This window comes from Phyllopteryx taeniolatus, chromosome 9 (genome assembly GCF_024500385.1).
Source record: "Phyllopteryx taeniolatus isolate TA_2022b chromosome 9, UOR_Ptae_1.2, whole genome shotgun sequence".
Taxonomy (NCBI): Eukaryota; Metazoa; Chordata; class Actinopteri; order Syngnathiformes; family Syngnathidae; genus Phyllopteryx; species Phyllopteryx taeniolatus.
Genome location: NC_084510.1, coordinates 11,539,176 through 11,557,012, shown reverse-complemented (window position 1 = coordinate 11,557,012; position 17,837 = coordinate 11,539,176). Strand labels below are relative to the sequence as shown.

Sequence of the window (17,837 nt, the reverse complement as noted above, 5' to 3'; positions counted from 1 at the left end):
CACAGGTGAACAGGCTAATTGGGAACAGGTGGGTGCCATGATTGGGTATAAAAGGAGCTTCCCTGAATTGGTCAGTCATTCACAAGCAAAGATGGGGCGAGGTTCACCTCTTTGTGAACAAGTGCGTGAGAAAATAGTCGAACAGTTTAAGGACAATGTTCCTCAACGTACAATTGCAAGGAATTTAGGGATTTCATCATCTACGGTCCATAATATAATCTAACGGGTCAGAGAATCTGGAGAAATCACTGCATGTAAGCGGCAAGCCCGAAAACCAAAATTGAATGCCCGTGACCTTCGATCCCAAGGCGGCACTGCATCAAAAACCGACATAAATGTGGAAAGGATATCACCACATGGGCTCAGGAACAATGTCAGTAAATACAGTTCGCCGCTACATCCGTAAGTGCAACTTGAAACTCTACTATGAAAAGCAAAAACCATTCATCAACAACACCCAGAAACGCCGCCGGCTTCTCTGGGCCCGAGCTCATCTAAAATGGACTGATGCAAAGTGGAAAAGTGTTCTGTGGTCCGACGAGTCCACATTTCAAATTGTTTTTGGAAATTGTGGACGTTGTGTCCTCCGGGCCAAAGAGGAAAAGAACCAAGACTGTTATGGATGAAAATTTCAAAAGCCAGCATCTGCGATGGTATGGGGCTGTGTTAGTGCCAATGGCATGGGTAACTTACACATCTGTGAAGGCACCATTAATGCTGCAAGGTACATACAGGTTTTGGAGAAACATATGCTGCCATCCAAGCAACGTCTTTTTCATGGACGCCCTGCTTATTTCAGCAAGACAATGCCAAACCACATTCTCCAAATTTATATATAATTTATATATTATTATATTATTATAATATATAAATGTGTATATATATATATATATATATATATATATATATATATATGTATACAAGTATATATATATATATATATATATATGTATACACATATATATATATGTATGTATATGTATATGTATATATATGTGGTAAGTATACCAATGCCATTTGTGTGTGTGTTTGTGTCTACCAGCCTTTCAGAGATTCCTTGGAAAAAAGGATGTTTCTCTTGAATTGGAAGAGGTCCATGCAGAGGCACGAGTTCAGAAAACTCTCCACACGGTTTCGGTCTTACAGCTTCTGAAGAATCGGGGGGTTCGCTGGCAGCTCATCACAGTCTTGGTCACCATGGCCAGCTATCAGCTCTGCGGCCTCAACGCTGTAAGCCGCGCATTTTACAGTTCTTTGAAAAACCAGGACAAAAGTTACAAGATCAATTTGATCCAGGAGAGCAAATCAAAGGTTTACCAAGTCTGGATCATTCTGATACAGATTACTTTTTTTGAAATACGAGGTCGATATGATCAAGTACTGAGGCTATCCAAATCCATGCATTTTTTTCGTCTCTGTTATCAACAACAACAAAAAATACCTGTGCTGTATTAGGAGGTGGCAAGGAAGATGACATTCATCCACCCATCAATTTTTCCATGCACTAGGGTCACTGGAGTGCTGGAGCCTATCCCAGCTGACTCTGGGCAAGAGGTGGGGTACACCCTGAACTGGTTGCCAGCCAATCGCATGGCACATATAAGCATTATGTAATATTATGCAAACAGTGGATTTTAAAATTAGTAGATAGATGTTTTATATAATAAGACAAAACAACAAATGTATGCATTGTTTGTCAACGGTTTTCCACAAGTTGGCAAGAAATGAAGACCAGCAAATTATGACCTGAAAAAAAAAAACATCTTAGATGCTGTTTTATTAGGAGAGAAAATAACTCATGTTTGGTTGGATAGTTGTCCATTTTTGGCTAATTGTCCACCAACTTGTGACACATTTACTTTTGTTTTCCATACAAAGTTAAGACTGACTCGGTTTCAATGACGAACTATTCCCTTTTTTACAGATCTGGTACTACACCAGTAGTATCCTACACGAAGCAGGCTTTGCTGACAATATTGTCCCGTATATAACCCTCAGCACAGGAGGTGTAGAGACTTTCTCCGCCATCATCTCTGTGAGTATTGCCACCATAAATTAGCCAACCCCACTTTGTTGTTGTGTTCATTGTTTCCCCTCAACTTAAAACACTTTTAAAATAACTTTTTTTATAGCTCATTCTTGTCATGCAACCCTATGGCGGGGGCACAAGGCAGTGCAAACTGTAGAAGAAGAAGAATCACCTTTTATTGTCATGAACATGCATGCATGCACACGAAATTTGTTCTCTGCATTTAACCCTTCACAGTGAACACATACGCGTTAGTGGAACACACTGGAGCAGGGGGCAGCTGAAGCGCACGGGGAGCATTTCGGGGTATCAGTGTCTTGCTCAGCCGTGAGTCCGGGGGATGTTAGCGGATGGTCCAGTCGGGGTCTTGAACCTAGGTCCCCCATGGTGGCAGGCGATGATCTTAACCATTGGGCCACGACTGCTGTGGGCCAATTCCAGGCCCGGATAAATGCAGAGGGTTGCGTCAGGAAGGGCATCCGGCTTAAAACTTTGCCAAACAAAAATTAGCATTCATCCAAAGAAATCCAGACTGGATCAGTCATGGCCCTGGTTACCGACGTCCGCCACCGGAATGCAGTGGAAAGGAGAGGAATGAAGATTGAATATACGTGCATGAATGAGAGGAAAGAATGAGGCTACAGGGAGAAGATGTAGCGAGGGTGGAGGACTTTAAATACTTGGGTTCAACAATCAAGAGCAATGGTGAGTGTGGTAAGGAAGTGAAGAAACGGTCCAAGCAGGTTGGAAAGGGTGGAGGAAGGTGTCAGGTATATTATGTGACAGAAGAGTTTCTGCTTGGATAAAGGGCAAAGTTTATAAGACGGTGGTGAGGCCAGCCATGATGTACGGATTAGAGACAGTGCTACTGAAGAGACAACAGGAAGCAGAGCTGGAGTTGGTGGAAATGAAGATGTTGTGGTTCTCTCTAGAAGTGACCAGGTTGGATAAAATTAGAAATGAGCTTATCAGAGGGACGGCCAGGTTTAGATGGCAACCCCTCACGGAACAAGCCGAAAGGAAAGGAAGAAGAGTATAGCTCATTCTTTTGGGGCTTGCATTTGTAATCCATCCATCCATTTTCTGAACCGCCTAACCTCACTAGGGTCGCGGGCATGCTGGATCCTATCCCAGCTAACTTCAGGCAGGAGGCGAGGTACACCCTGAACTGGTTTCCAGCCAATCGTAGGGCACATACAAATAAACAACCATTCACACTCAAATTCACACCTATGGGCAATTTAGAGTCTTCACTTAACCCACCATGCATGTTTTAGGGATGTGGGAGGAAACCGGAGTACCTGGAGAAAACCCACACAGGCACAGGGAGAACATGCAAACCCCACACAGGCGAGGCCAGATTTGAACCCAGGTCATCAGATCTGTGAGGCAGATGTGCTAATCAGTCGTCTCATGGGTCTGCTTTCAACCCGTCTCTTGTCATTCTCTCTCTATTGAAAGGTCATTGTGATTGCACTTGCCATGCAGCAAATCAATAGACACGCATTAGGCTTTGTCAAGTTTTCTTTTATTGGCAGGTGTTTTTACTTTGTGAATCTGTTTATGAGTTTGCAGAACATAATCCTGGAGACACACTAATGTATTAAAATTTTTCATTGAGATTGTGCATAGGAAACTTTGGAGTTATTCACTACAAGTTTAGTAGGTGTGTAGATGTGATGAAATTGAATGGAGGCTAAAATGATGACCTAATGGAGAGATGCTCGTCAGAATACAAAGGATTCCTCATTCAGTTTGAAGAAATAAACTTAAAGACACTGTAAAGTGAATTCAGATATTTGTTTCTAAATACATTATACTTGTTGAATATAATTGCTGAAAACGTGCAAAGACTGAGAACTATGTAAGTACTCAATTGTGGTGCTATAATACCGTTAAACTGTTTTTCGCCATTTCAGTTTTCCAGATTTTTTTTTTTTTTTTTTGGGGTGTGGCCAAAACGGCAACGCGTGATGCACTTTGGAGTCTGGCATGAGTTGCCTCTCCCTCACTATACTGTATAAGAACTTGAGCGCCTTCATTCTCAGCAGTTATCCGGTGCAATTGCGACATGCAGTTAGTTAGCTAACTACCTATGCCTACATCCTGAAAATGCATCTTCCCTTTGGATAATCTGCCGGTGTGGCCACTTAAGAGCACCTTGTTGTTGGCTGTGAGTGTGCGCCCATCATGCGGAGAAAGATGAAGAGTGGAATAAAAGTCAGAGTTGACACCCTGTGTGCATGTGGCATAGAGCTTCGGGCTGGAGTGGCTGCATTAGAGTGCCTCATTCTTTTTTTTTTTTGTCCTATTCTGTTAGGTCAAGGAGAATGGAGGATCTGTTTCCCTTTTATGCCGCAACAGTTTTACTGTGTCACAGTGGAGTTTTTATGCTACCGCTGCGGTTTCTTAGTATTATAATGGATATTTATTGAGAATTAGAGTCGATCAGTCGAACAGATCAAGGTTTCTAGAGGGGAGTGGGAAAAGAAGACAACAAAAGACAAAATAAACGCTAAAAACCATCAGCGCAAAAGTGCAAGCAACAGTTTACCTTGTTAGCTGTGTCAATGTTGGCATAGACGTATTTTATTGTTTCACTCATGCAGTTGACTGAGAGTTGACTTCACTGAAGCTCCGCGCGGTGTAGGCTGAGGCTCAGAGAGGGTCAGATGCTACACATTGTGAATGCCTCCTTTGCACAATATAATCTTATTCCAAGTGTTGCACTGAGGCGACTGGTCATTTCTTTTCACAAAGTTAAGACACACTTTTGTTCACTGCTGCCGCCGTTGGGCGCAAGCACGTCATCGTGCGTGTTCTTCTTTGTTGGTTTTTGCCACTTCTTCGTTGCTTTTTGGCACTTCTTCTTCGTGGGTGGAGGACTAGCCATCAAAGCTGGGCGCCAAAATTTAAAAATGTTAACGGTTCCGGGAGAACCGGAACGTTAGTCCCGGTTGCAATCGGTTCTCGATGCCCAACCCTAATCACAACAGAATTCTTAAAGGCTTCTTTATTCCTCCAAGTCGGGGATGTCGCTACGGCTGGTATTGGCTAGGACGCCACAGGGTGGAGTTTCCTCTGCATTTTCTGGCCGTTTCCGGTAGCAGTTTTTACTTTCCTTTCCATAACAAGGAACAAAGCAACAACAATGGCGACCGTGCACCAGAACTGCTAGAACAAATGGAACTAGATGACCAGATGATACGTTTAATTATCCTGCAAAATCGATCAAGAAGGCGGCGGCGTAGGTGGTATGTGGAACCGGGAGGAACGTTGATTACATCATCATAGCATGGGACTAAAACGGACCAATCACGAGAGATGATCTCCGCGGCATTCTACGCGCATCAACAATTTTTGCCGTGTTCGCGTCAAGCGACGCAGAGGGGCCGCGTGGGCCAATTTGTCGGTCATGTGATGCAATGTGATGCGTTGTTGGCCGTGGGAGTATAAGGAGGCCTTTAGTTTCCACGTTTTCAAGGTGTACCTTGTCATCTCTGTTCCACTGCCCAAGGGACAGTAAATACTTATTTTTGCGCTTTGCGTGCAGTTGAACTCATGCCACATTTGAATTTTACAGCTAATTGAAGTAAAATTATCACAGTGCATCAAACATGGTATCCAGTGGCCTTCTTTTCCTTTATAATGGGCCGTTGGTCTTTGATTGCGCCCACTGTTATAGTAAACAACATATCCAGGAGTGTGTTCTAGCCTATTTATACATTTACGTAATTGACTTTTCACATTGTACTGTCTAAAACAAGATTAGACTATTGCTTTTGGCTGCTAATTTACCTTTTGTTTTGTTATTGGTCTTCATACTTTTTATTGTCTGGGTTGCAGTCCAGTTGCAGAGCTGTAACATTTCCAGGAGTGCTTCTTTATTACGATGACTTTTCTCGCTTCAGGAAGTTTCTTACCAATGCACTACTGATTTTCTGTTGGCATTCGCATTTGGTTGGCCATTTTTGGATTCCAGATTATTAAAGGTTTTTTTTCTATCTTTGAATTGCATTGGTTTATATAGAAAACAGAAAGTGTCTATGCAACAAACTTTTACATGTCCTTTTAATGTCGTTGTGCTTAATTGTTGCCAATGTGACTGTGAAGGCGAACAAAGAACATTTTCACACTCAACACCTCTCCCAAGGCTATATCTGTGGATGGTGCCAAAACTGCAGTACACGAAGGGCCAGTGGTGCCTCAAGATGTGGCTACTTATCTTTAATGGTTCGTCTACTTCTTGATGTGATGAATAATGACGAGACGTTTTAGTCCTGTCAACCATGAGTGCTAAAGTCACAGCTTTGACCTCTCTTGCTTCTGCCAAGAAGTGCAGATGAGTCGTGCTGGGGGGAATTCGGATTTCATTTACTGTTATCAGTATATCATCAGGGATTTAATTTGATTCGTCATACTGTAGAAGTAACAATACAACATCATTACCATCAATAGGATTATTGGACTCAGAGCCCTTTTATTTGCAAAGACGACAGTCTAGCAATTAAAAACAATAATTGGACATTGTAGAATGCATTCCCATTTTCGATACGTCTTGTCCTTATTAGGGTTACGGGCGGGCTGGAGCCTATCCCAGATGACTTTGGTCAAGAGGCAGGATACAGCCAAGGACTAGTCGCCAGCTAATCGCAGAGCACACAGTAAACTGGTGCAGACATTGACCATTCACATCCACATTCACACCTACAGTTTACAATTCACCTAACATAGTTGTTTTTGGGATGTTATTTGTTTTATGGGCGTCTGTGGCTCAGTCGGTAGAGCAGGTCGTCCAGTGACCGAAGGGTAACTCGTTCGAATCCCGGCTACGACTGTCCGCATGCTGTAGTGTCCTTGGGCAAGACACTGAACCCTAATTTGCTGCCAGTGGGCCTGGCAGCACCTTTGCATGGCAGCAGTCATCCATTGGTGTATGAATGTGTGTATAAGTGGGTGAATGTGAGGCTTTGTAAAGGGCTTTGGGCACTGTGATGGTGGAGATAAAGCACTATATAAGTGCAGTCCATTTACCATGTTTTACCATGTGAAAGAAAATCAGAGTACCCAAAGAAAACGCACACAAGCAAAGCAAAGGGAGAACTTGCGAACACCACACTGGAAGGTCGAAGACGAGTCGAACCCCAAACCTCAGAACTGTGAGGTCAGTGTGCTTCCCTCGAAAGTGCATATTAAAAGTAACATAAAAATCCAGTACAGTCACGAAAAAAAAAAATATTATGAGACCACCATTGTTTCTTGAGTGTTTTGTTCATTTGCTTGGCACAACTAAAGGTACATTTGTTTGGACACATATAATGATGGCAACAAAAAAAGCTCTTAATAGTTTAACTTAAGAGCTGGTATCGAGCCGTTTTTAATCGTTTTCTTGATGGCTACCAAATTCACTGGGAATACAATTCCTCATAAGCATGTCAAAAAGGACTAAGTATTATGAAATCAGCTATGCTTTGTCGTGTTCAATGTATTCTTCAGGTAATATACCTTTTGTGTTACTAGGCATTAAAATGAACAAGAAATTGAAGAAACAAAGTGCTCTAATAATTTTTGACTGACTGTGACTGTAGGATGAAAAACTAAATAATATCTTGGTTAAATAAGCACGGAATGTATTGACATGGCAATGTAAGGAAAGGTTTTTCTTGTGACTTTCGGCTTGACAGTGAGTCACTAGTCTGATTTGTTTGGCAGTTTTTATGCTAGCTGCCCTTCCTGACAGAACCCGGCCTTTTTTTTTTTTTTAATCCGGGCTTGGGACCACAGGTGGCTGGGTATTGTGGCGTTGACCAGGAAAAGAACCCATGCCTTCTGCATGAAAGGCAGCAGCATGTAACCACTACACCATTAGTGCCCCCAATGCAATGGAAGGTACATACAGTACATTAAAAACACTGAAAATCTGTACAAGCGGACATGCCACGCAAAAGATGCCACCCGACACCCCAGCCTCGCACTACGGCCGCTCCCCGCCGAGGTAGACGAGAGAGGCTGGCGAGACGCAACGTCACACGCAGACTCTAAACGAATAAACGCCATAAACCATCAAAACAAGACACAGGCATTTGCTTTGCCAATGCCGACGGTAAGTGAATCACAGCTGCCTGGCACTTCAAAGCGGAGACCCAAGGATGCCGAGTTCGGCCCCGGACGCTAAGTTAATTAACTCCCCGCCAGTCGAAGGAGCGCACCAACAAAGGCGTCTCCACTCTGTTGAGTACCACCACTTGGGAGTTGGAACAGGCAACAGCGACACCCACGGGCGACGGAACAACACTACAGACATCGGTTCATATTAATATTTTAAGAACTTTACATGAACGCCACTAAAAACGTGACTGTATTGATGCAAACTTGAATGTCTAACGTCGAATATGTTGTTAACTGAACCAGATGAAATGTACCACCCCACACCACAAATGTCACATGGAAAATAGTAATGTTCTCCACAGCACACAACATTTGAAACATTCATTACAGGTATGAAAGAGGATGAGCTTGGAACAATGCAGGGTGAGGAAATGGTCTCGTTATCTTAAATCCAATAATTAATATTTTTTTCCACTGGTATTAAGACACAAAATAATCCTAAAATGGAAAAATGACGCCAAAAGGCAGTCGAGCCCCTCTGTGTTCGCGAAGGTGGTACAAAAGGAGTGGGGTAAACCCTACCCTTTTGTCCCGCTCCGGCCATAAAAGGGTCCAGAGCTGGGACCAAAGAGAAGTTTTTGGAGTTTTGGTGTAGAAGTTTTGCTTTGGTCTCACCCCGACCAACTCGCCGACGACTGGGCCAGGCAGGACGCCCACCTCACCGGATGATCCCCGGCTGCAGAGCCTCCTGCAAGCGTTCCAAGCTACCCTGTTTGGGGGCCCGAGCTCAGTTCGAGGGAAGGTCACAGTGACACCCGAGAGACGTCCTGTCTGGGAACTCGTTGGCCTCCTGCTTTTCCTCCTTTTTTTCCTCCCTCCCTTCTGTCGAATCCACCTGTTCCCGGTGCGGACCGGACCGGCCGAACACTCGGGAGCCTGACTCGCCTGCCTCAAACATGTTCCAGACTCGTAAATCCAACATTGCGGTCTACTAAAAGTACGGATTAGTGCATATTTGGATTTATATCAACGAGAACAGGAGTCCTCAGCTATACGCATTCACTACACGCCCATTCTGCTCATCTCACGTCACAAATCCCTTCCTCTGCCAATGTTCGTCTGTACCTTGTTTGTTTTGTGTTTGTCTGTGTTTTATCCTGTAGAAACCCCTTTTTATTATTCAATTTTCTATAAGATTCACCACTTGCATTGATTGTGTGTGTGTTTGGGTTCTAGAACTCAAAGTTTCTAAAGTGTAGCCACCTTCCAATAAGAGACTGATTAAAAAGGTTTGTCGTCATTTCGCCTCAAGTTAAACTTGTAAAAATATGACATGGTGACCCTCATATATATCAAATATCTTGATTTATAACGCTGTAATTTAAAATTACGATAACCTGGAAGTGATGCAGGCGCCACTTCTAACTCATTGTTTCCTTCTAAATTAAGCACAATTCTTATTTCATCCATAATCGCTACAACAGGAAGTTCAGTTGATATGGTACATCTTGCATAATCAGCCATAATCATTGATACCATTTGTGTCAATATAAATACCTGGAAATGTGTTTCATTTATTAAATATAAATATAATACAATTCTTTCATGCTACTCACGTACTCTTTGGTTTAGCATTTACCAGATTTTTAAAATTATTTATTTAGCTGTATTTAATACTTATTTATTCATGTATCTATTCATTATGTTTTTGTATCCTATTTTATTGTATTTCTTATTGTCCTTCAGTTTTTTTTAATTTTATTTTATTTATTTATTTATTTTTATCCTGTCCTGTTGTATTTGAGACTTTTTAAGTTTAACTCCAGTGTCTCCTCATGGGAGCCTCCATGCTGGGAGGCCTCTTTGGCCTGCCCGCGGGGATGTCATCCTGCACTTTACCCGGGGCCTGCATAATGTTCAGAGTCTATCCCGGTCTACCCTGGTCACGGTGGTCTCTGTAGTAGCATCCTCTGTGGCTGCGGGCTGTGGCACCTCTTGGTGTGGATGTCTCCCACAGGTTGTTGTTCCTCACTTAGATTCTCAGTACCTTGCCATGTCTCTATACTAACTAGTCAATAGGTTCTGTGTGTGTGTGTGAGTGCGTGTGTGTGTATGGATGTGATTTATTTATATATGGGGATAGGAATGGTGGGTTTTTGTATCGATCCTGCTATTTTAATTGTCTGTTTTCATCTCTTTAAAAGACTTTGTGTTGCACTTTAATAGATGAAGTTTTTTTATAGATCATTTTGATTTGATTTGATTTGATTTGCGCGGCTGTGGCTGCAGACGTGTCTAGGAGAGATGTCCTGTGCCTTTGGGGCTAGTGGTAAGCACATACGTACACAGAATGTATCCTAATGTTGGATGGTTGCCCGCACACAATAGCGAAATACTTCCTGTTCTCTTTCCCCCTCGTCTCTGCTAAGCTGGTGGGATACATACAATATTGTACAAACAGCAATGACCCTTTTCCACAGCCTCATGAAATCCGACCAGCGAGGTCAGACCTGTAGCCTGAATACTTGAATGAAGGCTTCAACCACAGGCAGCCTCCATCTCACATACAGTGCATTCAAATAGAACCTCTTTGGATTCTTTCTCAACAATGTTTTTGGCGTCACCACGCATTGAGTGACATGATCACATCAACATTTGTCGAAGGACATGCAGTTTGTCTGAGCGATTACTCACATACATACAAATCTATGATTAACTACTTTTGTCAACATTCACTTTTTTCAAATGCTAGTGAAGCCACAACAGCATTAAGGACATTATCTAGTACGGTACAGGACGCCTTGACCATATTATGGTACTGTGGTGTGGTAGAGATCTAACATCCTATATTTTTAAAAATCCTTTTGGCTTTTAAAACACACATATAATTCTAGATGCAGGAGGGTTAAGTTCTTACATTCTAACAGCCTAGCAAATGAATTTACCATCTAATTTTTTGTTACTTAGAAATGCTTTTAATACAGTGCCGTCTTTGTCTTTCCAGGGTTTAGTAATAGAGCGAATCGGGCGAAAACCTCTACTCATATTTGGCTTCAGTGCCATGGCAGTGTTCTTCAGCCTACTCACAGTGTTCCTCAATTTTCAAGTAAGATTCTGTTTTAACTGACCTCCTCCCCATGTCGTGTTGTCCGAGTAGTCTGTTATGTGCTACAATAACTGCCCTGCGATTGGCTGGCAACCAGTTCAGGGTGTACCCCGCCTCCTGCCCGATGATAGCTGGGATGGGCTCCAGCACGCCCGTGACCCTTGTGAGGATAAACAAATCAAAAAATGGATGGATAGATCGTTGATCGATAGATCAACACGCTCTAAACAATCTCTCATACGCCCTCCTCATGAGAAAAAGAAACCAGTGTCTTCATTCCTTTTGTGTCTATTTTTTATAATGTTGGGTAAGATAAATCCAACATTAAATTGGTCCTTCGAGCCGGATGTCAACACACCCGAGGATTCCAGTTGTGGAGCCGACTTCCAGTTAAGAGACCGTGGCCACGGCAAGTAAGACCCTTTACGGGACTGGTCTTCGTTCTCCTCAACTGGGATCTGAAGGTTGACGACAATCCACAGGATTGAAGACGACTGGTGAGTTAAATTTTAAAAAAAATGTTAGGAAAAAGGATTAAAGAGTGAGTGAATTGCGCGACGAAGAAGTCTGCGGCAGAATAAACCTTGCCTGCGCGGGGAAACCCCAATGGATTTCCAACCTTTACACTGCAGTGTATCCCTGTTTTTCTTACGGTGGACTTGTGGATGCAAAGGCAAGAATTCTCCACTCGAAAGAGTTGAAGTGCAAATTACCACAGAAAGTAAATTTGAATCACCGTCCTACTGAAAAGAAACAGTGTTCTAGACTACCCTAGGTAGTATTACACTGAACCAAATTCTTTCATATGGGGAAACGAAGTAGGAGCGACAGGAGAGATTGTTTAGAGCGTGTTGAGAGGCTGTGATCTGAACAATCTCCCATACGTCCTCCTCATGAGAAAAAGAAACCAGTGTCTTCATTCCTTTTGTGTCTATTTTTTATAATGTTGGGTAAGATAAATCCAACACACTGTGATTAAATAAATTAACACCTGCTGTCCTGGTGCCCGAAAAACATTGTGCAAACTAATCAACATACTGTATGCATAAGCTGTACTTTCTGTAAGAAAGGACCAAGTTGATGAAAAAAGATGTACTTGTAAACCAACATGAAAGATGTAGATAGCTAGTTGGAAAAAAATATACGGTGAGTTTGTTCTGATTTCAAAACAATTAAAAGTGAAATAGGTGGCACGGTGGATGACTGGTTAGAACGTCAGCCTCACAGTTCTGAGGACCCGGGTTCAAATCTGGCCTCGCCTGTATTGAGTTTGCATGTTCTCCACGTGCCTGTGTGTTTTTTCTCCAGGTACTCAAGTTTCCTCCCACATCTCAAAAACATGCATGTTAGGTTAAGTGAGGACTCTAAATTGCCAGTAGGTGTGAATGTGAGTGCGAATGGTTGTTTGTTTATATGTGCCCTGCGATTGGCTGTCAGACTTTATTTCTATAGCACTTTTCATACATTAAAATGCAGCACAAAGTGCTTTACACAATAAAAGCAAGGAAAACAAACAAACCCAGTGGCACCATCACACAAAAATAGGTGCACACATAGAAATTCAGAAATTCCCCTCACCCACTCATACTTTACATACCACAGCAATTTGCTGTTTGGAAACACGAGAGGCTGGATTGAATGAATGAATGAATACATACATACATACATATATACATAACATAATAGTAAGATGCATGTTAATAAAATAGCTAAAAGCAAAGTTAAAATGGTAGCATTAATAAGAAAAAAATAACAAAAAACAACTAAAATTACAAAATAATACACTGGGATAAGCACACTACAATACTCAAAAATATATATAACTAAGAACAAATGGTATATTAAAGTTATGAATAAGATTTCATCAAATGCTAGGATTAAAAAAAAAAAACATTTTAAGTTTGCCTTTAAAAATGTCCACACTAATCACTGCTCTCAGATCTTACCAAGCCAAGTGTGGAGCATGCTAATGAAAGGATGCTTCACCGTGAGTTTTTGTTCTTACTTTAGACCTCTATTTGAAGACCTCATAGTTCTGGATGGCTCATAATTTAAAAGCACATTTAATACATAAACTGGAGTAAGACCATTCAGAGCTTTAAAAACCAGTAGAAGAGTTTTAAAATCACTCCTGAACCACACTGATAACCTGTGCAGAAACTTTAAAATTGGTGTCTTGTGCACTCTCTCTGGTCTTTGTCAGCACTCGTGCAGCTGAGTTCTAGAGTAGCTGCGGTGGTAAAATATTCTTTTTAGGAAGACCAGAGAGAAGAGCATTGAAATAATCAATTTTGCAAGTGATAAAAGCATGAATTAGTGTCTCTGTCTTGGCTTTGAAAGAAATGGACGTCCTTTGGCAATGTTTTTCAGATGATAAAAGCCGTTCTTGCTGCAATGTGTGATGTGGTGTTCAAAGGTTAAAGTTGAGTCAAAGACCACGCCCATATTTTTAACTTTATTATTATTATTATCCATCCATCCATTTTCTTTACCACTTATCCTCACTAGGGTCGCGGGCTGCTGGAGCCTATCCCAGCTATCTTCGGACGGGAGGCGGAGTACACCCTGAACTGTTTGCCACCCAATCGCAGGGCACATAGAAACAAACAACCATCCGCACCCACATTCACACCTATGGGCAATTTAGAGTCTTCAATCAACCTACCACGCATGTTTTTGGGATGTGGGAGGAAACCGGAGTGCCTGGAGAAAACCCATCCAGGCACGGGGAGAACATGCAAACTCCACACAGGCGGGGCCAGGATTTGAACCCCGGTCCCCAGAACTGTGAGGCATATGTGCTAACCAGTCGTTCACTGTGCCGGCATTATTATTATTATTATTATTATTATTATTATTATTTAATGTTAGTGTTTCTTATTTTAAATATGTTTTTTTCTCTTCGTGCTTCAGGACCGGTGACCAGTACTTAGTACTTTTTCCTGGTTGACCTGCAATGGGTTTTCAGTCATTCATGACTTTATGTCTCATATACAGTCAAAAATGTCATCAATTGGCCCTGTGTCATCAGGAGACATTGCAATGTAGAGCTGTGTATCATCAGCATAACTGTGGAAATTTATACCGTGTCTCCTGATGACATCACCAAGTGGGAGCACAGACAAATTAAAAGAAACTGGGCCTAAAATTGAACCTTGGAGAACACCGTAATTCATAGCTTGTTGATGAGCATTCATTCAAACTTAAGAAAAAAATGTCTATTAGCATCATCTTGAGTTAGCCATGTTGTGCTGAGCTGTGACTCCGTAAATTTTACTTAAATTAGTTTGCACGAGTTTGGGTGTATCCACCGTGTAAAGAAATCTATCCATTTTCTAAAGCCTACCGCTAATCCTGTTCATGGATGTAATGGGCTGAAGCTTCTCGCTGCTGACTTTGGGTGAGAGGCAGACTACACCCTGGACTATATAGCATAGATACAGACAACCATTCACACTCACATTCATACCATCACTGAGTGGGACCTGAACCCATCTGAATGCATGAAAATCAAGCGAGTTAATCAATACAATGTCAGTAACTCCATAATACTCAACTAAAGACTTAATAAAATAATGAAGGATGTAATAAAAAGTGTTGTTGTTTTTAATAATATGTACCACCACATTATCCAGGGTGGATATTTTAAATGTTTAAATATTTCAGCGTGTAGGCCTACCCTTTAAAAGTGATTCATCTGCTGCCGCAAAGTTGCAGGTATTCAGAGCAGTGGTCAAATATCAGCAAATTTGTCATGTTTAAGCAGTAGCTGAATTGAAAAATGGAAAGGTAAAGTTATATGTACTGTGCATGCACAAGGATTTTAAGATGCCAAATTAAATGCTCACAGTGACACCACCTTCCCTTTCTCGACCTAGGACAGTGTGTCATGGATGCCCTACCTCAGTTATTTCTGCATACTGGCAGTAATTGCTTCCTTCTGCTCCGGACCAGGTAATGCTCTTGTTTTATAATCTCACCTCTACTTACTTTTAAATTATTTGATTAAAATATATATATATATATTACTGAAATCATCCAATAACACAAAGATATGGAAGGAAAGAAATAGCTGTCGTCCATTTCACCTGAACCCTTCTTTGATCCAAATTTAACATTCCGTGCTGCTCTGCATTTGCAGCTTGTTTGACATTAATCCTTACTGGGGAGATTTGCTGCCTGATTTTGTTATACGTTCATAAATAACATGGAATTAACCTGGGAGATTAGATTTCCAGTATGGGTTAATTAGCCACCGTAAAAGCTTTTCTCCCCCTGTGGATAAGATATTCAGTAATTGTGTGCAGAATGGATGAGAGGAGGAAAGGTTAAAGGGCACCTAATCAGTGACGTGCAGTGCTGTAGCCTACATATTCCATGGTTTGCTCATGGCAACTCAGAAATATGAATATCAACTTGTTAAAATGAATTTAACATTAAGCAACTCCAAGCAATTACAGTCCAGAAAAGTGTAAGAGACAGAAGGGGAAGATACTGGAAGTGCGGGAGAGGTGCCGGAGTCCATTACGGCAATTAGTGTAGTAACAATTGATTGAAAGTTTCAAAGATTAAAAACATTTATTGTCATGATAAGGCAAGGTGAAAAGAGCATACAAAATATAGAAAATAAAAACTACTATTACTAATATGAAAATATATATTTAAATAAATGTGAAATATCTGGTAGTGAAAAAGTGGTGGTGTTTGTGTGTGTGTGTGTGTGTCTATGTGTGTGTGTTTGTGGGTGGGGTTGGGAGTGACCAGTGTTTCAGCAGTCTGATCTGTTGGTGCATATCTGGCACTGCACTCAGACTCCTTTCTGCATCTCCCACAAGTGTACTTATAGCAGTCTACAGAGTGTAAAGTTGCATGATTATTTTTGCACCAAAAGGTCACCTGAGTTATAAGCGCTCCCTTTTCTCCAGGGCTCGATTGGTTTGGTTGTTGCTGAAATAATTAAAATACTGCATATATCCATAAGTGAGTACAGTGGATTACTAAAAGTCAAACAAGTTCAACCAAAGAATTCCAGAAAAATATGCATATTTTCTCGAGTAGCATTGCAGAGAAGGACATAGGTTGACTGAAGTTTAAATTGAAAATGCAAATGTAAATTGGAGCGTTACAATAATATTGCCTAGTAAATCTGCCTCCACAGTCAAGAGGTTCTCGGTTTGAATCTGGGCTCAGGGGTGGAGTTTGCAGAGTCAGCAGTTCATTTTCATCTCAAAAGAAGGGACATTCCTTTGAGGACAACAATGTCCAGATTCTGGATAGGGAGGATGCAACTTAGAGAGAGCTGTGAAAGAATCCATCTTTGTCGAACTAGAAAGGCCCTTTCTAAACAGAGGACGAGGTTTGCGTCATCACCTATTAATCTACAGTATCTACTTACAACGATGTTCTGACATCTCTCCGCTAAAGACTGTCTCCTTCCATAGGAAGTGTGGCCACTAAAAACTGTTTTGCCAAAAGGCAAGTAAGCTACTGGATGGTACTGTCTGTAGTTCACCTTCCATCAGAGACAGTGGAAAAAGTTTTATAGTGGGGGGCACATTTTAACGTTCCTTTTCCGAAAACCAATCATTGATGAACTTTTCCTGAAAGGAGGCCTTTTCCATTCCGGAAAACCAGAATCAGAATCTGAATCAGAATCATCTTTATTTGCCAAGTATGTCAAAAACACACAAAGAATGTGTCTCTGGTAGTTGGAGCCGCTCTAGTACGACAACAGATAGTCAATTGACAGAGAATACTTTTGAGACATAAAGACATAAAAAACACAGTCACTGAGCAATAAAAGGTTACCAATAATGTGGTGATGCCGGTACATTCTTTTTTTTTTTCTTTGACAATGTACAAAAGGATGCAGTCCTCTAGCAATTAGAGCAGTTTGAAATGACAAATCGAACAATAGTCCGGTGTAATGACCATTTTGCAAAGGGTGCAGAGATTTCAGGAAACGTGCAGTTTAAAGTGACTAGTAGTGCGATAATCTGAGACAATGCGCAAATGTTGCAGATGCTATTCAGGCACACGAGTGGCCAGTATTCGTCAACAACAGACATGCAAATAGTGCAGCGTGGCGAGACTATTACAGTGAGTGCACGAGTAATATATAATTTTCCCGACAGAGATGTGACAACAAACTCGACAAAATTGGCAGCATGTTGCAATGGAATTATAGGTTAGCTGTTTAAGAAGTTGATGGCAAGAGAGAAGAAGCTGTTGGAATGTCTGCTTGTTTTAGTTTGCATTGATCGGTAGCGCCTAACTGAGGGAAGGAGCTGGAAGAGGTGGTGACCAGGATATGGAGGGTCAAATAGGATTTTGCATGCTCTTGTTTTAGTTCTGGCAGCGTCCAAGTCCTTAAGGGTGGGTAGGGGGGTACCGGCAATCTTTTCAGCAGTTTTGATTGTCCGTTGCAGTCGGAGTTTGTCCTTTTTTGTAGCAGCATCAAACCAGACTGTGATGGAAGAGCACAGGACTGATTAGATGACTACTGTGTAGAACTGCCTCAACAGCTCCTGTGGCAGGCCGTGCTTCCTCATAAGTCGCCGGAAGTACATCCTCTGTTGGGCATTTTTGAGGATG

At 41.6% G+C, this 17,837-nt stretch overlaps 1 protein-coding gene across 5 annotated transcripts in view; it reads left to right on the top strand.

Moving 5' to 3' along the window:
- slc2a9l2 (solute carrier family 2 member 9, like 2) overlaps window positions 1-17,837 on the top strand; it is an 81,372-nt gene that overhangs the window by 37,277 nt on the left and 26,258 nt on the right. For all 5 annotated transcript variants that reach the window (XM_061785472.1, XM_061785473.1, XM_061785474.1 and 2 more), the window contains 4 exons: window positions 1,043-1,230; window positions 1,925-2,035; window positions 11,142-11,243; window positions 15,122-15,197. In XM_061785472.1, coding sequence (XP_061641456.1) covers window positions 1,043-1,230; window positions 1,925-2,035; window positions 11,142-11,243; window positions 15,122-15,197 — 477 coding nt within the window. The remainder of the gene's footprint in view (window positions 1-1,042; window positions 1,231-1,924; window positions 2,036-11,141; window positions 11,244-15,121; window positions 15,198-17,837) is intronic.